Source organism: Piliocolobus tephrosceles, chromosome 14 (assembly GCF_002776525.5).
Source record: "Piliocolobus tephrosceles isolate RC106 chromosome 14, ASM277652v3, whole genome shotgun sequence".
Lineage (NCBI taxonomy): Eukaryota > Metazoa > Chordata > Mammalia > Primates > Cercopithecidae > Piliocolobus > Piliocolobus tephrosceles.
Window position 1 is genome coordinate 91,937,566 of NC_045447.1, and position 15,679 is coordinate 91,953,244.

Sequence of the window (15,679 nt, forward strand, 5' to 3'; positions counted from 1 at the left end):
CATGCCTGCAATCCCAACACTTCAGGAGGCCGAGGCGGGCAGATCACGAGGTCAAGAGATCAAGACCATCCTGTTCAACATGGTGAAACCCAGTTTCTACTAAAAATACAAAAATTAGCCGGGTGTGGTGGTGCGTGTCTGTAGTCCCAGCCACTTGGGAGGCTGAGGCAGGAGAATCGCTTGAACCTGAGAGGCGGAGGTTGCAGTGAGCTGAGATCGCGCCACTGCACTCCAGCCCGATGACAGAGCGAGACTCTGTCTCCAAAAAAAAAAAAAAAAAAAATTGACATGAAAAGTTCAAATAACACACAGTGTTAAATATTCTTCAATGTGTTACGTGAATAAGGCATAAATTCCACCCCATCTTTAACATCTACATGATTGTATAATAAATGATCTTCATATGAAAATCTACCAACAGGGTAAGGTCCTGAAGGATTCTTCTGGAACATCTAAGAAATAAGATTTTGGGGGATAAAATTCAAGGAGATTATATTTTAGTGTGTAAACTGGCAGTATGGTGTGTATATACAAAAAACAACAGCACACATATGGTAAGTCAGGCAGAATTCATCAGATCATTATATTACCAACTGACTGTAAACTGGAAAACTCGCTGGTATTAAAAAAATAAACAACAAACAAAATCAACACAATGACAACTACAAGGAAACAAGCATGCTAATGATTTCAGAAACCACTGAGATTTCTTGGGGCAGGGAGAACCCTGATTCTCTCAAATTCAAGACTACCTAGATATATCCATGCAGCTTACTCTGGCTCAATTACCATGTTCCTGGGCTCAAAAACTTGCCCAGTTCTTTTTCACTCTTGAAAATAAAAGCAGGAGGAAGTATTTGTGGTAGTTCTCTTTGTTATTTGTGGAAAGATTCCTGTTGCCACTGGAAAACCAGGTATGAAAGTACCAATTAGGTAAGAAACCAGTGTTAATTTCAAGGAACCATCTACGAAAAACAAATGCCTGATTTTAAGATGATTTGGTATTTTATTATAGAAGCCTTTGGATGGTAACAGAGGCAAAGGTATACAGAATTGCCTTATTTTAGCTGTGGGTTCATTTTGTGAGTTAAATCTATGAGTCCCACTGGACATCCCAACTTCTTGCTATTGCCTACTGATCTTCGTAAATGGAAACATCCTTCACAGTATATTTATCAGAAGTACTGAGACAATGAAAATTTCTTATTGAAAGCTCTAAAATTATTATAGGTATAAATGCAGGGTTTTATCAACAAAAGGCAAGGCTTACTTACAGGATCAGCATACCTAAAATCCCGGAGGAGCCAAGATTGCATCTATGGGGGATGTATTGATTAACAGGAAGGCAACAAAGTCTTTTGAAGACAACAAAGACATTTCTAACAAATTCCAAATAGATATCCCTTCCCTCGGGCTGGGGGCCTCAGCACAGACAGTCACACCCTGGGTGCAGGTCCAGGTCCTGCCTACGAGCTTTATGCAGGACAACTGCAGCATAAATTCAAACATGGGCAACCCTCAGATATACCAATCTTGTTTGGTATTACATCTCTTTAATATTTACAGGATGAGCAATTACAGCATTTATTTTCATGTGGGGGAGAAGGGGGATGGTATTTTACTTCAACCAAGAAATAATGCTAGAGGATACTGGAAGTGTGCTTATTTTCTAAAAAGCTAAACTTTGAGGGGTTTTTCCCCCAATCCTTTTTCAAGTGGTTTTAGAAGTTTCTGTTACTTTAACACAATGGCAGGGAAATGTGTTGGAAAGGTTACTGGAAGTGATCGATGGGCCTATTTTGAAATCAAATGAAGCCTGTGGTACTACTGAAAGAAAATCACAAAATTCAAAATTAAACCAGACTGAATGGTTTTAAGTTGTTTTCATTCTTTTTTCAATTTGTTAAAAAGCAAGGCCACCACCACCTCTTTGAAATCCCTGACTTTGGTCAATTTATGATACTTAACAAACTGTCTCCTTAACATAATGTGCTTCCCCAAATTTTAAACCTGAAAATATTCATTGCTGAACATCCAAATATGCCTTTCACTGATATCACTAAAAATACAAATCTGTTTTTTATAGGTGTAACTCTAGAGGTTTAAGAAAAAGACATTTATCAAAAACTTACTATCTATTAAAAGTCTCATTTATGATGGGATGGAAAATGTGTATTTCCAAATCCCCCTATGCACTCCAGACATGTGAAGAGGTTACTCGTGTTGTCACACTATTGTGAACACCTGGACCATTCAGCCGACTGCTCCGATGAAGAGTCACACCTACCTTATTGTGCTCATACTTGTACGGGATCTTGAGTGTGTCCATGGCTCTGATCATGGCCTGCATGGCCGTGAAGATGTTCTGATACACCAGCTTGGTGAAGCCCCTTTTATCTTCATCAGAGTATCCTGACCCATGGATGATTCTCATCTGCTTGATAAACGTACTCTTGCCACTCTCTCCTGTCCCTGAAAGAGGAACAATAGCAGCTCATCAGATCACAGTGCCATCTCAGTCTCTCAGATAACTAAACCAAATACCATGCCTTGGATTTAGCATCCCCAGATGGCCTGCTGAGAGGAGCAATTCTAGAATTGCAAACACTACCTATGGTGAACATTCAGCAAAATTAGAGGGAGAGAATATACTTCAAAGGCAGATGACCTCCAACAACAACAACAAAAAAACCCAAACCTGTCACCTCTTTGGAAACCACTCAGCACCGAATTTTGATAGTCATTTGTAACCATGTATCTTGTAAGAAACAATGACAACAGCATCTTTTGAACATGGTAAAACCTGATAAAGCTCTGTTCCCTAGAGAATATCTGAAACGCTTCCAGGACACTGGGTTGATTAGCCAGGATTTGAATCTGGAAATGACAGTGCACTCACACAAAAGGTATTCAGACAGAGATAAGAAAAAAAACGCCTAAAAATTTCTAGACACGTTCCCTATTTTGTTTGTTTTTTTTTTTAGACACAGGGTCTTGCTCTGTAACGCAGGCTGGAACGCCGTGGTGTGATCATAGCTTACTGCAGCCTTGAACTCCTGAGATAAAGAAATCCCATCTCACATCTCAGTCTCTTGATCCTCCCACCTCAGCCTCCCAACTAGCTGGAACTACAGGCATGCACTACCATGCCCAGCTAATTTTTTTTTTTTTTAATTTCTGTAGAGACAGGTTCTCACTAGGTTGACTGGACTGGCTGTGAACTCCTAGTCTCAAGGGGTGCACCAGCCTTGCCTCCCAACACCCAGCCCATTTTCTCCAATTTTAAAATGAGGCATAAGAACACAGTATCCTGGTAAGGCAAGAAGAAGAATCATTTTTCTAGATACCACATATCCCCTGAATTTATTTCTGGTAGGGGGCTGGTTGACTGAGTTATTCCAAGGAATCACCTAATTCAGGAAAGCAATGGTGGTTCTTCTTCCCTCTCCCCATTCTTGACTAGTAACATTATATAGAAATTTATTGTGATTAGCTTTTTTTCCTTCTGTGCTATCTCTTTTTTCACATCTTCAATATTACTTTTCTGTTACCATAAGCCTGAAGGTAACCCCTAACAGAGCTATGTATGTCACTGGGAAGAAGACAAGACAGACAAATGGGATCACTTCACAGAATGACAGCATATTTCTTCTACAATGAATCCAAATCTAAAAACTTCATTTTTCTAAATGTAAGTGGTCATTTTCATGTGTCCTTTCTCAGGGCCGGTTTCTCACTCCCTCTCAAATTTCCTTGAGATCTCCAAAACAGTAACTATCTTTATCTTACCCCCAAAATGTGAAGAAAATAAAAGTGCCAATTTGGATATTAAAGACGGAATAACAGAATGAAACACAGAATGGCCATTATCACCAGTGTCCTTAATGCCATTTCCTCACTACAAAGTTGAGAAAAACAAAGAAAGGGAAGGAAAGGAAGAGAGAGAGAAAGGAAGGAAAGAAGGAAGAGAGGGAGGGAAGGAATGAGGGAGAAAAAAAATAAAAGCTAGTAATACGCCATCTGTCCTAAATTCATTTTGTTTTTCTGATGGTTGGATTTCATTACTATCTTTATAAACAATCACAAAATTTCAATTAAGTATTATAGTTTTCATAGAAGCCTCTTAAATGACTGCAGATGTCTTGGTAAATACATAGCCATCACACAGTTACAATGAAAGGTATTTCTAGCCATAGAGCCCTGCAGTGGCTGATTCCTTTAAAATAATTTTCCTATTACTTTTAGTAAAGTGATCTGGAACTCGTAGAAATATAAATTAACAGCTGTAATGTGAATGCTATCACCCCAATTTAACAGGATTAATTCAGAAAGTTTAAAATGAGTATTTTGTAATTCCAACCATGAATAGTGGACAAAAGCATAAAGTGGCTGAAACCTACCATCTCTCTAGTAGAAATGAAGCTACAAAATTGTTTCTCATTATCAACCAATGATTTGCAGAAACTAGTATCTTTACTCTCCCACAGATTGCTTCTTTATTATCACGATCCCACAGCTAAAGGCTTGCTCTGAGGGCCTAAGTGTAAACAATCATTAATTCACAATAAAAATAGAAGAAATCCTGATTTGTGAGGTTAATATCAGGCAACGGGACCTTTTTTCTCCTGGTCACCTGCATATACTTATAACTACCCTACTCCCATAAAAAGAGAGAAAGTATCACATGAAGTATAAGCACACTGGCATGTGTTTAATTGAAATCACTTTGGGCAAGAGCAGTAACATTTGGCACTTCTTTGGATCTAGTCACCAAGTCCCTGGGCACTGTCCACACACTGGATATCACACTAATGTAGACTCCAAGTAGGGGTCAAACATGTGACTGATAAGTGAATTAGGAGAAATTAAAAGAAAAGAAAAAACAATCAAACAATCAACCCTAAGATATTTTCCTGTTGCCAGAAACACACCCAGGGATCCTTTCTCCACCATCTCATCTTGCTGGCTACCCACAGGAGGCTGACCAATAGGGATTTCCACAGCTCTGTTATACTCTGCCTTCTGCTTGGGTTTAGCCAATAGGAAACCAGAGAGCAGGAGAAAAAGGAAAGGGCATTTATTCTCCTAGCTTCCGCTCTGCAGTAAGCACAGGTGTGCTATGTTGACTTCAAGAAGTTCCAGCTCCTGCTGGGTGGCCCTCTTCATATCGCTGCTCTCTCTGGGTTCCAACAACTGCTGCCTTGTCCAGCTATTGCTTGGCCCCAGGTAACTGCACCAGCTCATACAAGTTACTTACACCTACTCCACTCCTCAATCCCCACACTGGAGTGTGCCATCCGTTTCCTTCTGGAACTCTGACTAGTACAAATACCAATCAGATGAAGGACAAGAAATACAAGGGAATGGAGGGCATCCCCTCTTTCTCCTCTGTCCTGTTCTCTATAAATCTTTTATTTACAAAGTGTTTTCTATTCAGTAACTCATTCTCATGACACACTTCTGGAAGCCAATCATGATAAAGAAACAGGGCTGGGCATGATTTTCACAACTATCCTAAATCCAGGATAATTAACTTCTATTGACCACAATTTAAAAATATCTCAGCCAGGCTTTGACTAAATCCATTTTTTTTTTCTCCCTTTAAGCTAATTTCGAATTTCTGAATATTATATCAATTAAAGGAACCCATTTTGAATCTTGGTGTCATCTTCCAATTGACCAACCCTAAGTTCCAGGTAAACTTCACTCAAGAACTTAATGTTCACACTTTGATTTTATTATACAAATGTTGTGAATTCAAAGTGAAGGCAAACCTTCACGTAAGAAAAATCTGCATGATGCAAATATTGTAGGTAGAGTAATACAAATAGGAAATTCAGGTATTATTTGGCACTAGAACAGAATTCAGCCAAAAAGCACAGTCATACACTGGTATCCACGAGGGACTGGTTCCAGGATTCCCCTCTTTGGACACCAAAACCCAAGGGTGCTCAAGTCCCTGATATAAAATGGTATAATATTTGCATATAACCTATACACATCCCCATATACTTTAAAATATATCTAAATTGTAACACCTAATACAATGTAAATGCTATGTAAATAGCTGTCACACTGTACTGTCATTTGTATTATTTTTACTGTTGTATTGTTTTTATGGTTTTTATACAATATTTTCTATCCAACGTTGGTTGAATCCATGGATATGGAACCCGCAAATAGGGAAGGCCAAATGCGTATGGACTAAAACATCAACAAAGAAAAAAATCTCAGCTTCTTTGTTCCATACAGTTCTATGACAGATAAATGAACTATTCTTAACAATTGTATAAGCCAAATTTCATGTGTCATTCTCCTATTTTTATAGAATTATATACAATACTTACAATACTCTGAGTTTGAAATGGACATTTTAACAATCCAGTCCTGATTGGTATGAAAAATTTTGATATAATAAAAAAACAGCTGTTCCCAAATTACATAAAATTATGTTGTTTCCTAAGGCCACATGAAAAGGAAAAGTATAAGAGACTTCACAATTCTCTATCTCTGAATGAAAAAAAGCAGACTTTTCTACTAGCAGATTATTTCAAGAATGCAGTGATGACTAATGTCTTTTCACAGCATAAGGCAATGAAAAGCACAAATAACTCTGACCAATATAAAGAAATATGACTCTGTTTCCAAGACCACTGGTACTATAAAATCTAGCGACAAGCCCTTACATAAAAAGTCTGGCGGAGGGAAAAGGATCTCATTTTTGCTAGTTTAAATATATCCCCAATCAAGTTATTTAATAACTTTTAACAAGCAATTGAACACACACAAGAGTATGAGTCCCAGGAAAAACCCTGCTCTTTCTTTCAATGGTCTATATAAATTATGACTTGAAAATATCCCCATAAAAATTATCTGTACCTTCAGGCAAGTACTCTGCCTTTTCTTATCCCAGCTCATCTAAATACCCAGAAATGAGATTACCCAGAAATAAGACTATTTAAGAACCATGCTATGAAAAAGGCCACTTCATCCAGCGTACGTAATTAATTGGCTATAAGGAACACTAATTTTTCTTCCCTACTCACCAGATCAGGATAAAGCACAGACAGCAATCCCCAGTTCATTTCACATCTCCTTCCATCAGAACAAACATCAAACACAAACTCAATACACTGTGATACAGTGTATCACTTTGTAAGCTGTTAGAATACATCACACTAGGGCCGGGCGCGGTGGCTCACACCTGTAATCCCAGCACTTTGGGAGGCCGAGACAGGTGGATCATGAGGTCAGGAGATGGAGACTATCCTGGCTAACACGGTGAAACCCCGTCTCTACTAAAAATACAAAAATTAGCCGGGCGCGGTGGCAGGCGCCTGTACACGGGAGGCTGAGGCAGAAGAATGGTGTGAACCCGGGAGGTGGAGCTTGCAATGAGTGGAGATCGCGCCACTGCACTCCAGCCTGGGCGACAGAGCAAGACTCCGTCTCAAAAAAAAAAAAAACAAACAAACAAAAACAAAAAACAAAAAAACAAAAACAAAAAAAACCCCCAATATATCACATTAGGCACACACTCTCTCACACAATCTGATGTTTCCATTTTAGGTCTTTTTTTTTAACCCCCCCAAGATCTTTTCAACACAACAGGATTCCCACATACAAGTTCTGCCACAAATCTACATTTAATCTATGTGTCTGATTCACATAAACCATATATATGTTAACACTGATTATTTTGCCTATTTGCATGATGTAGTCTGCAAATAGTTGTCAAAAATGACCATTTTAAATCCAATTACACGTTACCTTCTTAATGGTAATAAATTAGCATTTATTGTTGAAAGCAATCACGGACTCATTGGTTCTTTCTCTCACTTGAACTGGCTTCAAGCTTGGGCTATTATGTTATCAAAAGAGCTGCCAAGGCCAAACCACATATGCAGAAGCATTGCTCAATGCTTAAAAAATGTCAGTTATTACTGCCACTGCTCTGAAGGATGTTGGTGCCCATTTCCATACAAGGGCCCTGGAAGACAATGACTGAATACTACCAGGAACTTCAAGGATCTACATGGTTTATCATCTTTATTCTGAAGAAAAAAAAAGGGGATGGGGGCAGAAAACACACCTTACCAGGGCCTCTCACAGACTGAGGGAAGCCTGTACCACTTCTACTTTTTTTTTTTCAAGGGCCTCTGTTATGCCAAAACAGTTACCAAAGCAGTGGCATTTAAAGTTATACAATGAATGTATTTATTTCACACTGCCAGGGCCTTTCATGACTGTATCTGGATATATTGTCAAACTATCAGAAGTCTAATCTGAAGACCTTAATGAATGGGAAGCTCAGGACAAATGCCCCCGCCCCACGCTCTTAACTGGCCAGTACCCAGATAAACAATAGCCAAGAACAAAACCCAAGACTCACAGAGCTGAATTACAGAGTAACTGTACTTCGGGTCCACTGGTTTAAGCTGAGAGTTTGAAACATGAAATCTCAGCACCACCTCATCTGAACTTGGGCTACTTTCACATACACTCGGAAAAAGCAGAACTAGAAATTTCAAGGAGAAATTTACTACCAATAAGCATATCATCAATCCACATCTGCAAAGATAAAAGTATTCACTATCACTGAGTCAAAACTCAATCCATGTGTTGTCCACATTCCAGGCTATATCTACTTTAAAATATGTGTATTCTGTTTTCTGCACATTTTCCTCCACTTAGATTAAAAACCTGCATTTGAAACACAGCAGCTCTAAGACTAAAGTCACCATAACTTCCCATCTTTTAATGACTGTCTGTTAAGGGCAAGAGTTGAGTACAGTTAACCATTTGTCCCCAGCATGGTCTTGCAGAAGATCCGAGACAATTTTTAAAATGTAACACAGAACAGAACTGAATTTAGTATAATCAACTACAAGGGGAAACTGGACATTAATTTAGTAGTAACCAGGACTATTAATAATAACTAATCCAGTTAGGTTGTTTTAAAGGAAAAGATACCTTAAAGGTTAAGGTATGAAAGCATTTTCTTGGAGTGCCCGTAGTAAACATGTGCGTATTAAAAACTAACATCAGTTGATTGCAGAACTTCCTGAATATACTGAAAAACATAAATTTGTACACTTTAAAATGGTAAATTTTAGGCCTGGCGCAGTAGCTCACGCCTGTAATCCCAGCACTTTGGGAGGCTGAGGTGGGCGGATCACTTGAGGTCAGGAGTTCAAGACCAGCCTGGCCCACATGGTGAAACCCTGTCTCTACTAAAAATACAAAAATTAGCCAGACGTGGTGAGGCGCCTATAATCTCAGCTACTCGGGAGGTTGAGGCAGGAGAATCGCTTGAACCAGGGAGGTAGATGTTGCAGTGAGCTGAGATCGCACCACTGCACTTCATCCTGGGCAAGAATGAGACTCTGTTTCTAATAAAAAAAGTAAAATGGTGAATTATGGTATATAAATATCTCAAGTTTTAAATTTTTTAAAACTAGCATCAGTATAATTTGGAGAACAGGAAGTTTACATGAATTTTCATGCTAAAACTTGTTCAGCAAGTTACTTTAAGCCAATCTGCTCAACTTACTCCCATTCTTTCCCCCTAAGAGTACATGTTCACTTGCTCTGCCTCTGGATGTATTTTGGACAAAAGGTTTGAGAAGGCCTGAACCCACTGATTTTTATAAAGGAGGGAACTGACTCATTCACAGATTCTGCTGGTTGACAGCTAATGCGGGAGAAGATAAGACTGGAACCTACCAAGGTCTCTTATCTGTCCAGAGCTCCTGATCTTGTGTCCTCATACACTAAACACTTTTCCTATTAATAAAACTTACAAATATTTGTTGTAGAATATTATTTTAAAATTTGAACATTTTGATGTATTTCTTTTTTTTTTTTCTAGGTAAATGTACTTTTTCCTGTTCTAGTTCTAAAATAAAACTGCAACAGGCTGGGTGTGGTGGCTCATGCCTATAATCCCAGCACTGTGGGACGCCGAGGCAGGTGGAACATTTGAGGTCAGGTGTTCGAGACCAGCCTGGGCAACATGGTGAAACCCTGTCTTTACTAAAAATACAAAAAAAAAATTAGCCCAGTGTGGTGATGTGCGCCTGTAGTCCCTTTGGGAGGCTGAGGTGGGAGAATCACTCGAACCCAAGTGGCGAAAGCTGCAGTGAGCAGAGATCGCCTCACTGCACTCTAACCTGGGTGACAGCGCAAGACCCTGTCACAAAAACCAATTTTTTTTTAAACCTGCAACAGTACTTTATTGTTATTTTTCACTTAACATACTGTGACAATTATTCTCTGATACTAATTATTCTTCAGAAATGGTTAATAATTATCTGAAAAAAAATCATAAAGATGTGTGATAATTTAAAAATTACCCCGTCATAACACATTTTGAGCGTTTCTAATTCTTTGCTTTTGTGAATAGTGCTCTGATAAACATCCCTAAACAAAAATCTCTGCCTGAATCTCTACTTCCTTAGGAGAGTATCATAGAAATGTATTAGCCCAAGGATGTAATCTTTGTGAAGGGTCTGGCAGTCCTGTAACTGTGCCAGCTGACACAACCACAGACCCATCCCCCATCCCACTTTTGAAAATACTGTATTTTTTAACTCCTACAAATCTGAGAGACAGAAGTAAATTTAATTTACATCTTTACTTTTGAGAAGAAACATGCTTCATACTTTTCTTGTCCATTTTTATGTCTTCTATGAACTTGCCCTTTTCATTTCAGGACTTGCTGTTTTTCCTACTCGTTTTCTAAAACAATGTAGTTTTTAAACACAAAATTAATGCTCATTTACAAATATTTCCCCAATTTGTCATTTGATTTTCATTGTTGACAAAACTGATGCATAAATTTGCACTATGAAAGAAATGATTATGGTCATTCATCTAAGCTTTCCTTTAGTGATTTCTTTCATTTATGTCTTTAAAAGGGCTCAAACATATATATTTTATTCTAGCTTTCAAGGTTTTACCTTTTACAATTAACTAACAAAATAAACAACACATATTTTGATGTGTGGTATGCAGTGATATTTTTTACTAAAAAACTTTTTCTCAAAGTCATTACATACTTTAAGGTCACATGGTCTCAGGAGTGTCTGGCCTCAACAGGAAATTTTTTTCATATCCTCTAATGTGCTCCTAAATGGTGATCAAAAAAATATATGAAGCATATTGAGTGTCCAAAAACAGCAGTCCCAACCCCAGGGCCACATACCAGCACCAGTCACCAGTCTGTTAGGAACCGGGCCACACAGCAAGTGAGCGGCAGGAAAGTGAGCACTACTGCCTGACCTATGCCTCTGTGCATTAGATTCTCATAGGAGCACGAACCCTACTTTGAACTGTGCATGCGAAGGATCTAGGTTACATGTTCCTTATGAGAATTTAATGCCTGATGATTTGAGGTGGAACAGTTTCATCCCGAAAACAACCTCCGAGCCCAACACCCGTCCCTAGAAAAATTGCCCACAAAACGGGTCTCTGGTACCAAAATGATAGGGGACCACTGTCCTACAAGCATCTCAGTGACATTCATTCTGTTCCCTCTTCTTCACTTCCTTACACAACCAGCAGGTCCGCATTTCCATCCCTAAGCATTAGATTTTTGCTCACTGCCAATTTATTTAAAGAACTCTCGCCGGGCACGGTGGCTCACACCTGTAATCCCAGCATTTGGGGAGACTGAGGCGGGCAGATCATGAGGTCAGGAGATCAAGACCATCCTGGCTAACACAGTGAAACCCCGTCGTTTCTACTAAAACTACAAAAAGTTAGCCAGGCATGGTTGCAGGTACCTGTGGGCCCAGCTACTTGGGAGGCTGAGGCAGGAGAATGGCATGAGCCCAGGAGGTGGAGTGTGCAGTGAGCTGAGATCGCGCCACTGCACTCCAGCCTGGGTGACAGAGCGAGACTACATCACAAAAAAAAAACAAAGAACTCTCAAGAACAGTAGTGAAAATATTCCAGGATGTTAAATACTCTCTTCCACTTTATACATCTATTCCTACTTACATGTTACGCATATGCTACCTACTCCAGTTCCTCCTCTTAATAGCCCTGTGGACTTGGGTAAATTACCTGTCCTCTCTAAGCCTGTTTCCTTGTCTGCAAATACCACCCCCTAGTTCACAGCTCTGCTCTGAGTTTTCAATTAGTTAATCCAAGTAAAGCAGTGCCCGGTAGGAAATAGATAATAAATGTTAGCTATAATTTACAACGCAAAGTCAAGTGCAAAAATGAGAGAATAGTCTGATAAAAGGCTATAGGGCAGGGCTGGGTGGGGGGGACAACATAACCTCAGTAGTCAAGAGAAATAATATTTTAATACAATATTTTTAAAAGTCAAAATTAATACCCCAAATCCACAAAGAACAAAATAAAGACAGGATCATTAAAAGTACTATGTTGCACCATATTGGCACCTGAGAAGCTGCCTTTGGTTTTGACCCAATGGCAAGTGCTTTTATTCACCTTATCTAGTCTCAGCCCTGACTCAAATTCTCCATTCTCAAAATAACTGAGATAACCATCACCAGCATTTCAGTATTTAAATTCACAGTGTTTGGAGAGTTTTTAGCTTGTTTATTCTTAATTTTATTGGATATAGACTGCATATCAGACATTCTTCCAGTATCAAGGATACAGGACAGACACAGTCATTACTGTCACAAAGGTAACATGCAAGTGTGAGCAGATGATTCACTGATAGATGAATAATAAAGTGTCTAATGGAGATGGCTGCTATGCATGAAAGAATTAAACGACAATGAAATACAGAGTGACCTGACTGTTGCTTTGAGAGACCCTCTTAAGAAGGTACATTAAAGCTAATATTCAAGAACCAGCAACAAGAAAATTAGAAGGAAACAGCATTTCAAGCAGTTAACCAGCTGATCTGGAGGCTGAGGTGGGAACATATTTAGCTGGCATGTTGCAGGTACAACAAGAGGGTCAGTGTGCTTCTGGTATAACAGCTGGTAAGGCAAAGAGGTAGAAGGCAAGGCGGGAGCACAGGCTACACAAGCAACAGCCAAGTCACCTGGAGCATTATATTTCACGAAACAAGTTAGATTTTATTCTAAGTGCACTGGACAGCTTTGGAAAGTATGAACCAGGGAAGTAATGGGCCTTGATTTATGCTAAATAAAGAATGGATGACTGTTAAGAAGAAGTTAGTAGGGTATTCCAACAATCCAAACAAACAAAAATAATCCTTAAAAAAGTGTGCGTGGGGCTGACAAGGGGAGGGATACTTTGGAGATGGATGAAGTGAAAAAGGGAGGAGACGGCATAGGGAGAACTTGCTGATTTCTGGCCTGATGGATGGAGGCACTAGATTCTTAGAGAAGCCTGAGGAGGAAAGGGTTGCAAAGAGAGGACGTTAAGTTTGAAATGTGTATTCATCCCAATAAAAAGCACTGTTGTACACCTAGAAGATTCACTGCATTGACATGGAGGCTACCCGTGTGGGATGAAACAGAGGATGCGATTTGTGTCCTACATTCTCTGGGCCTCAAAGGCAAGGACACAGACATGACTGAACATCTGCTAATGTGTGAGTCAGAGCAGGCTGCAAAACCTGGGTTGCAATTTCACTTCCTATGAGATAAATCTCCTTAGCTAAAGAAAAGGTAAGAAACTTGTTGGTCTCTAAAGTTACTTACACACACACACACACACACACACACACACACACACATTTATAAAGTGGCACCATCTGGCCGGGAGCAGTGGCTCATGCCTATAATCCCAGCACTTTGAGAGGCCAAGGTGTGTGAATTGTTTGAGATCAGCCCATGGTGAAACCCCACCTCTACTAAAAATACAAAAATTAGCCAGATGGGGTGGTGCACGCCTGTGGTCCCAGATACTCGGGAGGCTGAGGTGGGAGGATCACCTGAGCCCAGGAGGCAGAGGTTGCAGTGACCTGAGATTGCACCACTGCACTCCTGCGTGACAGAGGATGACCCTGTCTCAAAGAAAAAAAGTGGCACCATTGCTACATGCACACTTCTTTTAGAGAAAACTGGGACTTCACTGTACATTATTTGGGAAGCAGGAAGATATAAAAATATAAAGTCATACTAATAACAGATTTTAAGCAGCAAGAACCCTTCAAACTTAATACACCACCCACAGAATTTAACATTTTTTTTGCAGATAATAAAAAATATGACACATGCAATCCAGATTGTCAGGTCACACGTAAAGATAAAGTGCACACTTTAAAAATGCAGTGGCTGGGAAATTATGAGATGCACTTTTGAAAAGCACTCTGAAGTCCTTATTAACCCTGCAAATACTTCCTCAGGATAGAATGGCTCATGTGGCCCTCCTCAAAAGAAAACAACGAATTTCATTTATAACAGAGGAAAAGGCCTAAGATGGATTTGAAATGCCATTTTCCACCTTATTGCATATTCATCAAGAGATCAGCTACAGGCAGAGGTGTGGCACAGAAAGAACACCAGCTGAAGTCAGGGGCCCCCCCAGCCCTGCCCTCAGGAGACGAGGATCCACACATAGCCACTTGGCCAATGAGAGCTGAGGATGAGCAAATTGGCCTGGATAACCTCAAGGGTTCTCTCCAGCGTTGGATTTTATGATCATTTTCCCTCTCTGTATATTGAGATGCAGCATTAAAAACTATCAAATTTCTCACAAGAATGTCACCTCATATTTAGTATATGTTCAAATAATAATCCAAATAAGTTGACTAAAAACTACAGTAGTCTTCTTTCAAGGTTAATATGTCAAGATTTTTTTTTTCTTTTACTCACGTGGCTCTTCACTCTGAGCCTCTAAAAATAATTATCTTACAAGGTAGGGGAATTAAGGTGCTAGAGGGAGCCAGCCAAGTACTGCCCCAGTTAAGAGAAGCAATGATCTGTGAAGTCTCAGAAAATACGCAGATTTTCAGAGTGCAGAACATGGCATGCTTTCTGGGCTAATATTATCCCAGTAATTTCGAATAATGACATTGAGAATACTAAGAAGGACTTACATATGTTCCAAGTGTGCCTAATACACACAGAACCACAAAAAGATCTGGAAGACAGAAAGTATCATGGAAAACAAAAGCTACTGAATCTGCACATGCAGAGCAGTTACTGACCTTTAAGGACTTTTAGAAGTTCACTGTTCATGTGGCAACTAACAGTCAGTTAAAAAGAAAATGAGGGCTGGGCGCGGTGGCTCACACCTGTAATCCCAGCACTTTGGGAGGCCGAGGCAGATGGATGAGGTCAGGAGTTCAAGACCAGCCTTACCAACATGGTGAAACCGCGTCTCTACTAAAAATACAAAACTTAGCCAGGCATGGTGGCATGGGCCTGTCGTGCCAGCTACTTGGGAGGCTGAGGCAGGAGAATCGCTTGAACCCGGGAGGCAGAGGTTGCAGTGAGCCGAGACTGCACCACTGCACTCCAACCTGGACGACAGAGTGAGACACTGTCGAAAGAAAGGAAGAAAGGAAGAAAGGAAGAAAAAGAAAGAAAGGAAGAAAGAAAAGAAAAGAAAAAGAAAAAAGAAAAGAAAAGAAAAGAAAAGAAAAGAAAAGAAAAGAAAAGAAAAGAAAAGAAAAGAAAGAAAAGGACAATTATACTCAAAGAAATATGTCCCTTTTCTTAAAGGAAGAAAAAGAACATGATTAAAACACACACGTACAAGCAAGCCAAACCTGTGCATT

The 15,679-nt window shown here is 39.6% G+C and overlaps 1 protein-coding gene across 3 annotated transcripts in view; it reads right to left on the reverse strand.

The window, feature by feature from the left end:
- Nucleotides 1-15,679, reverse strand: part of LOC111543374 (guanine nucleotide-binding protein G(q) subunit alpha) — a 270,636-nt gene that overhangs the window by 207,982 nt on the left and 46,975 nt on the right. For all 3 annotated transcript variants that reach the window (XM_023213327.1, XM_023213326.3, XM_023213325.3), the window contains exon 2: nt 2,288-2,472. In XM_023213327.1, the coding sequence (XP_023069095.1) occupies nt 2,288-2,434 (147 nt within the window). In that variant the 5' untranslated portion in view covers nt 2,435-2,472. The remainder of the gene's footprint in view (nt 1-2,287; nt 2,473-15,679) is intronic.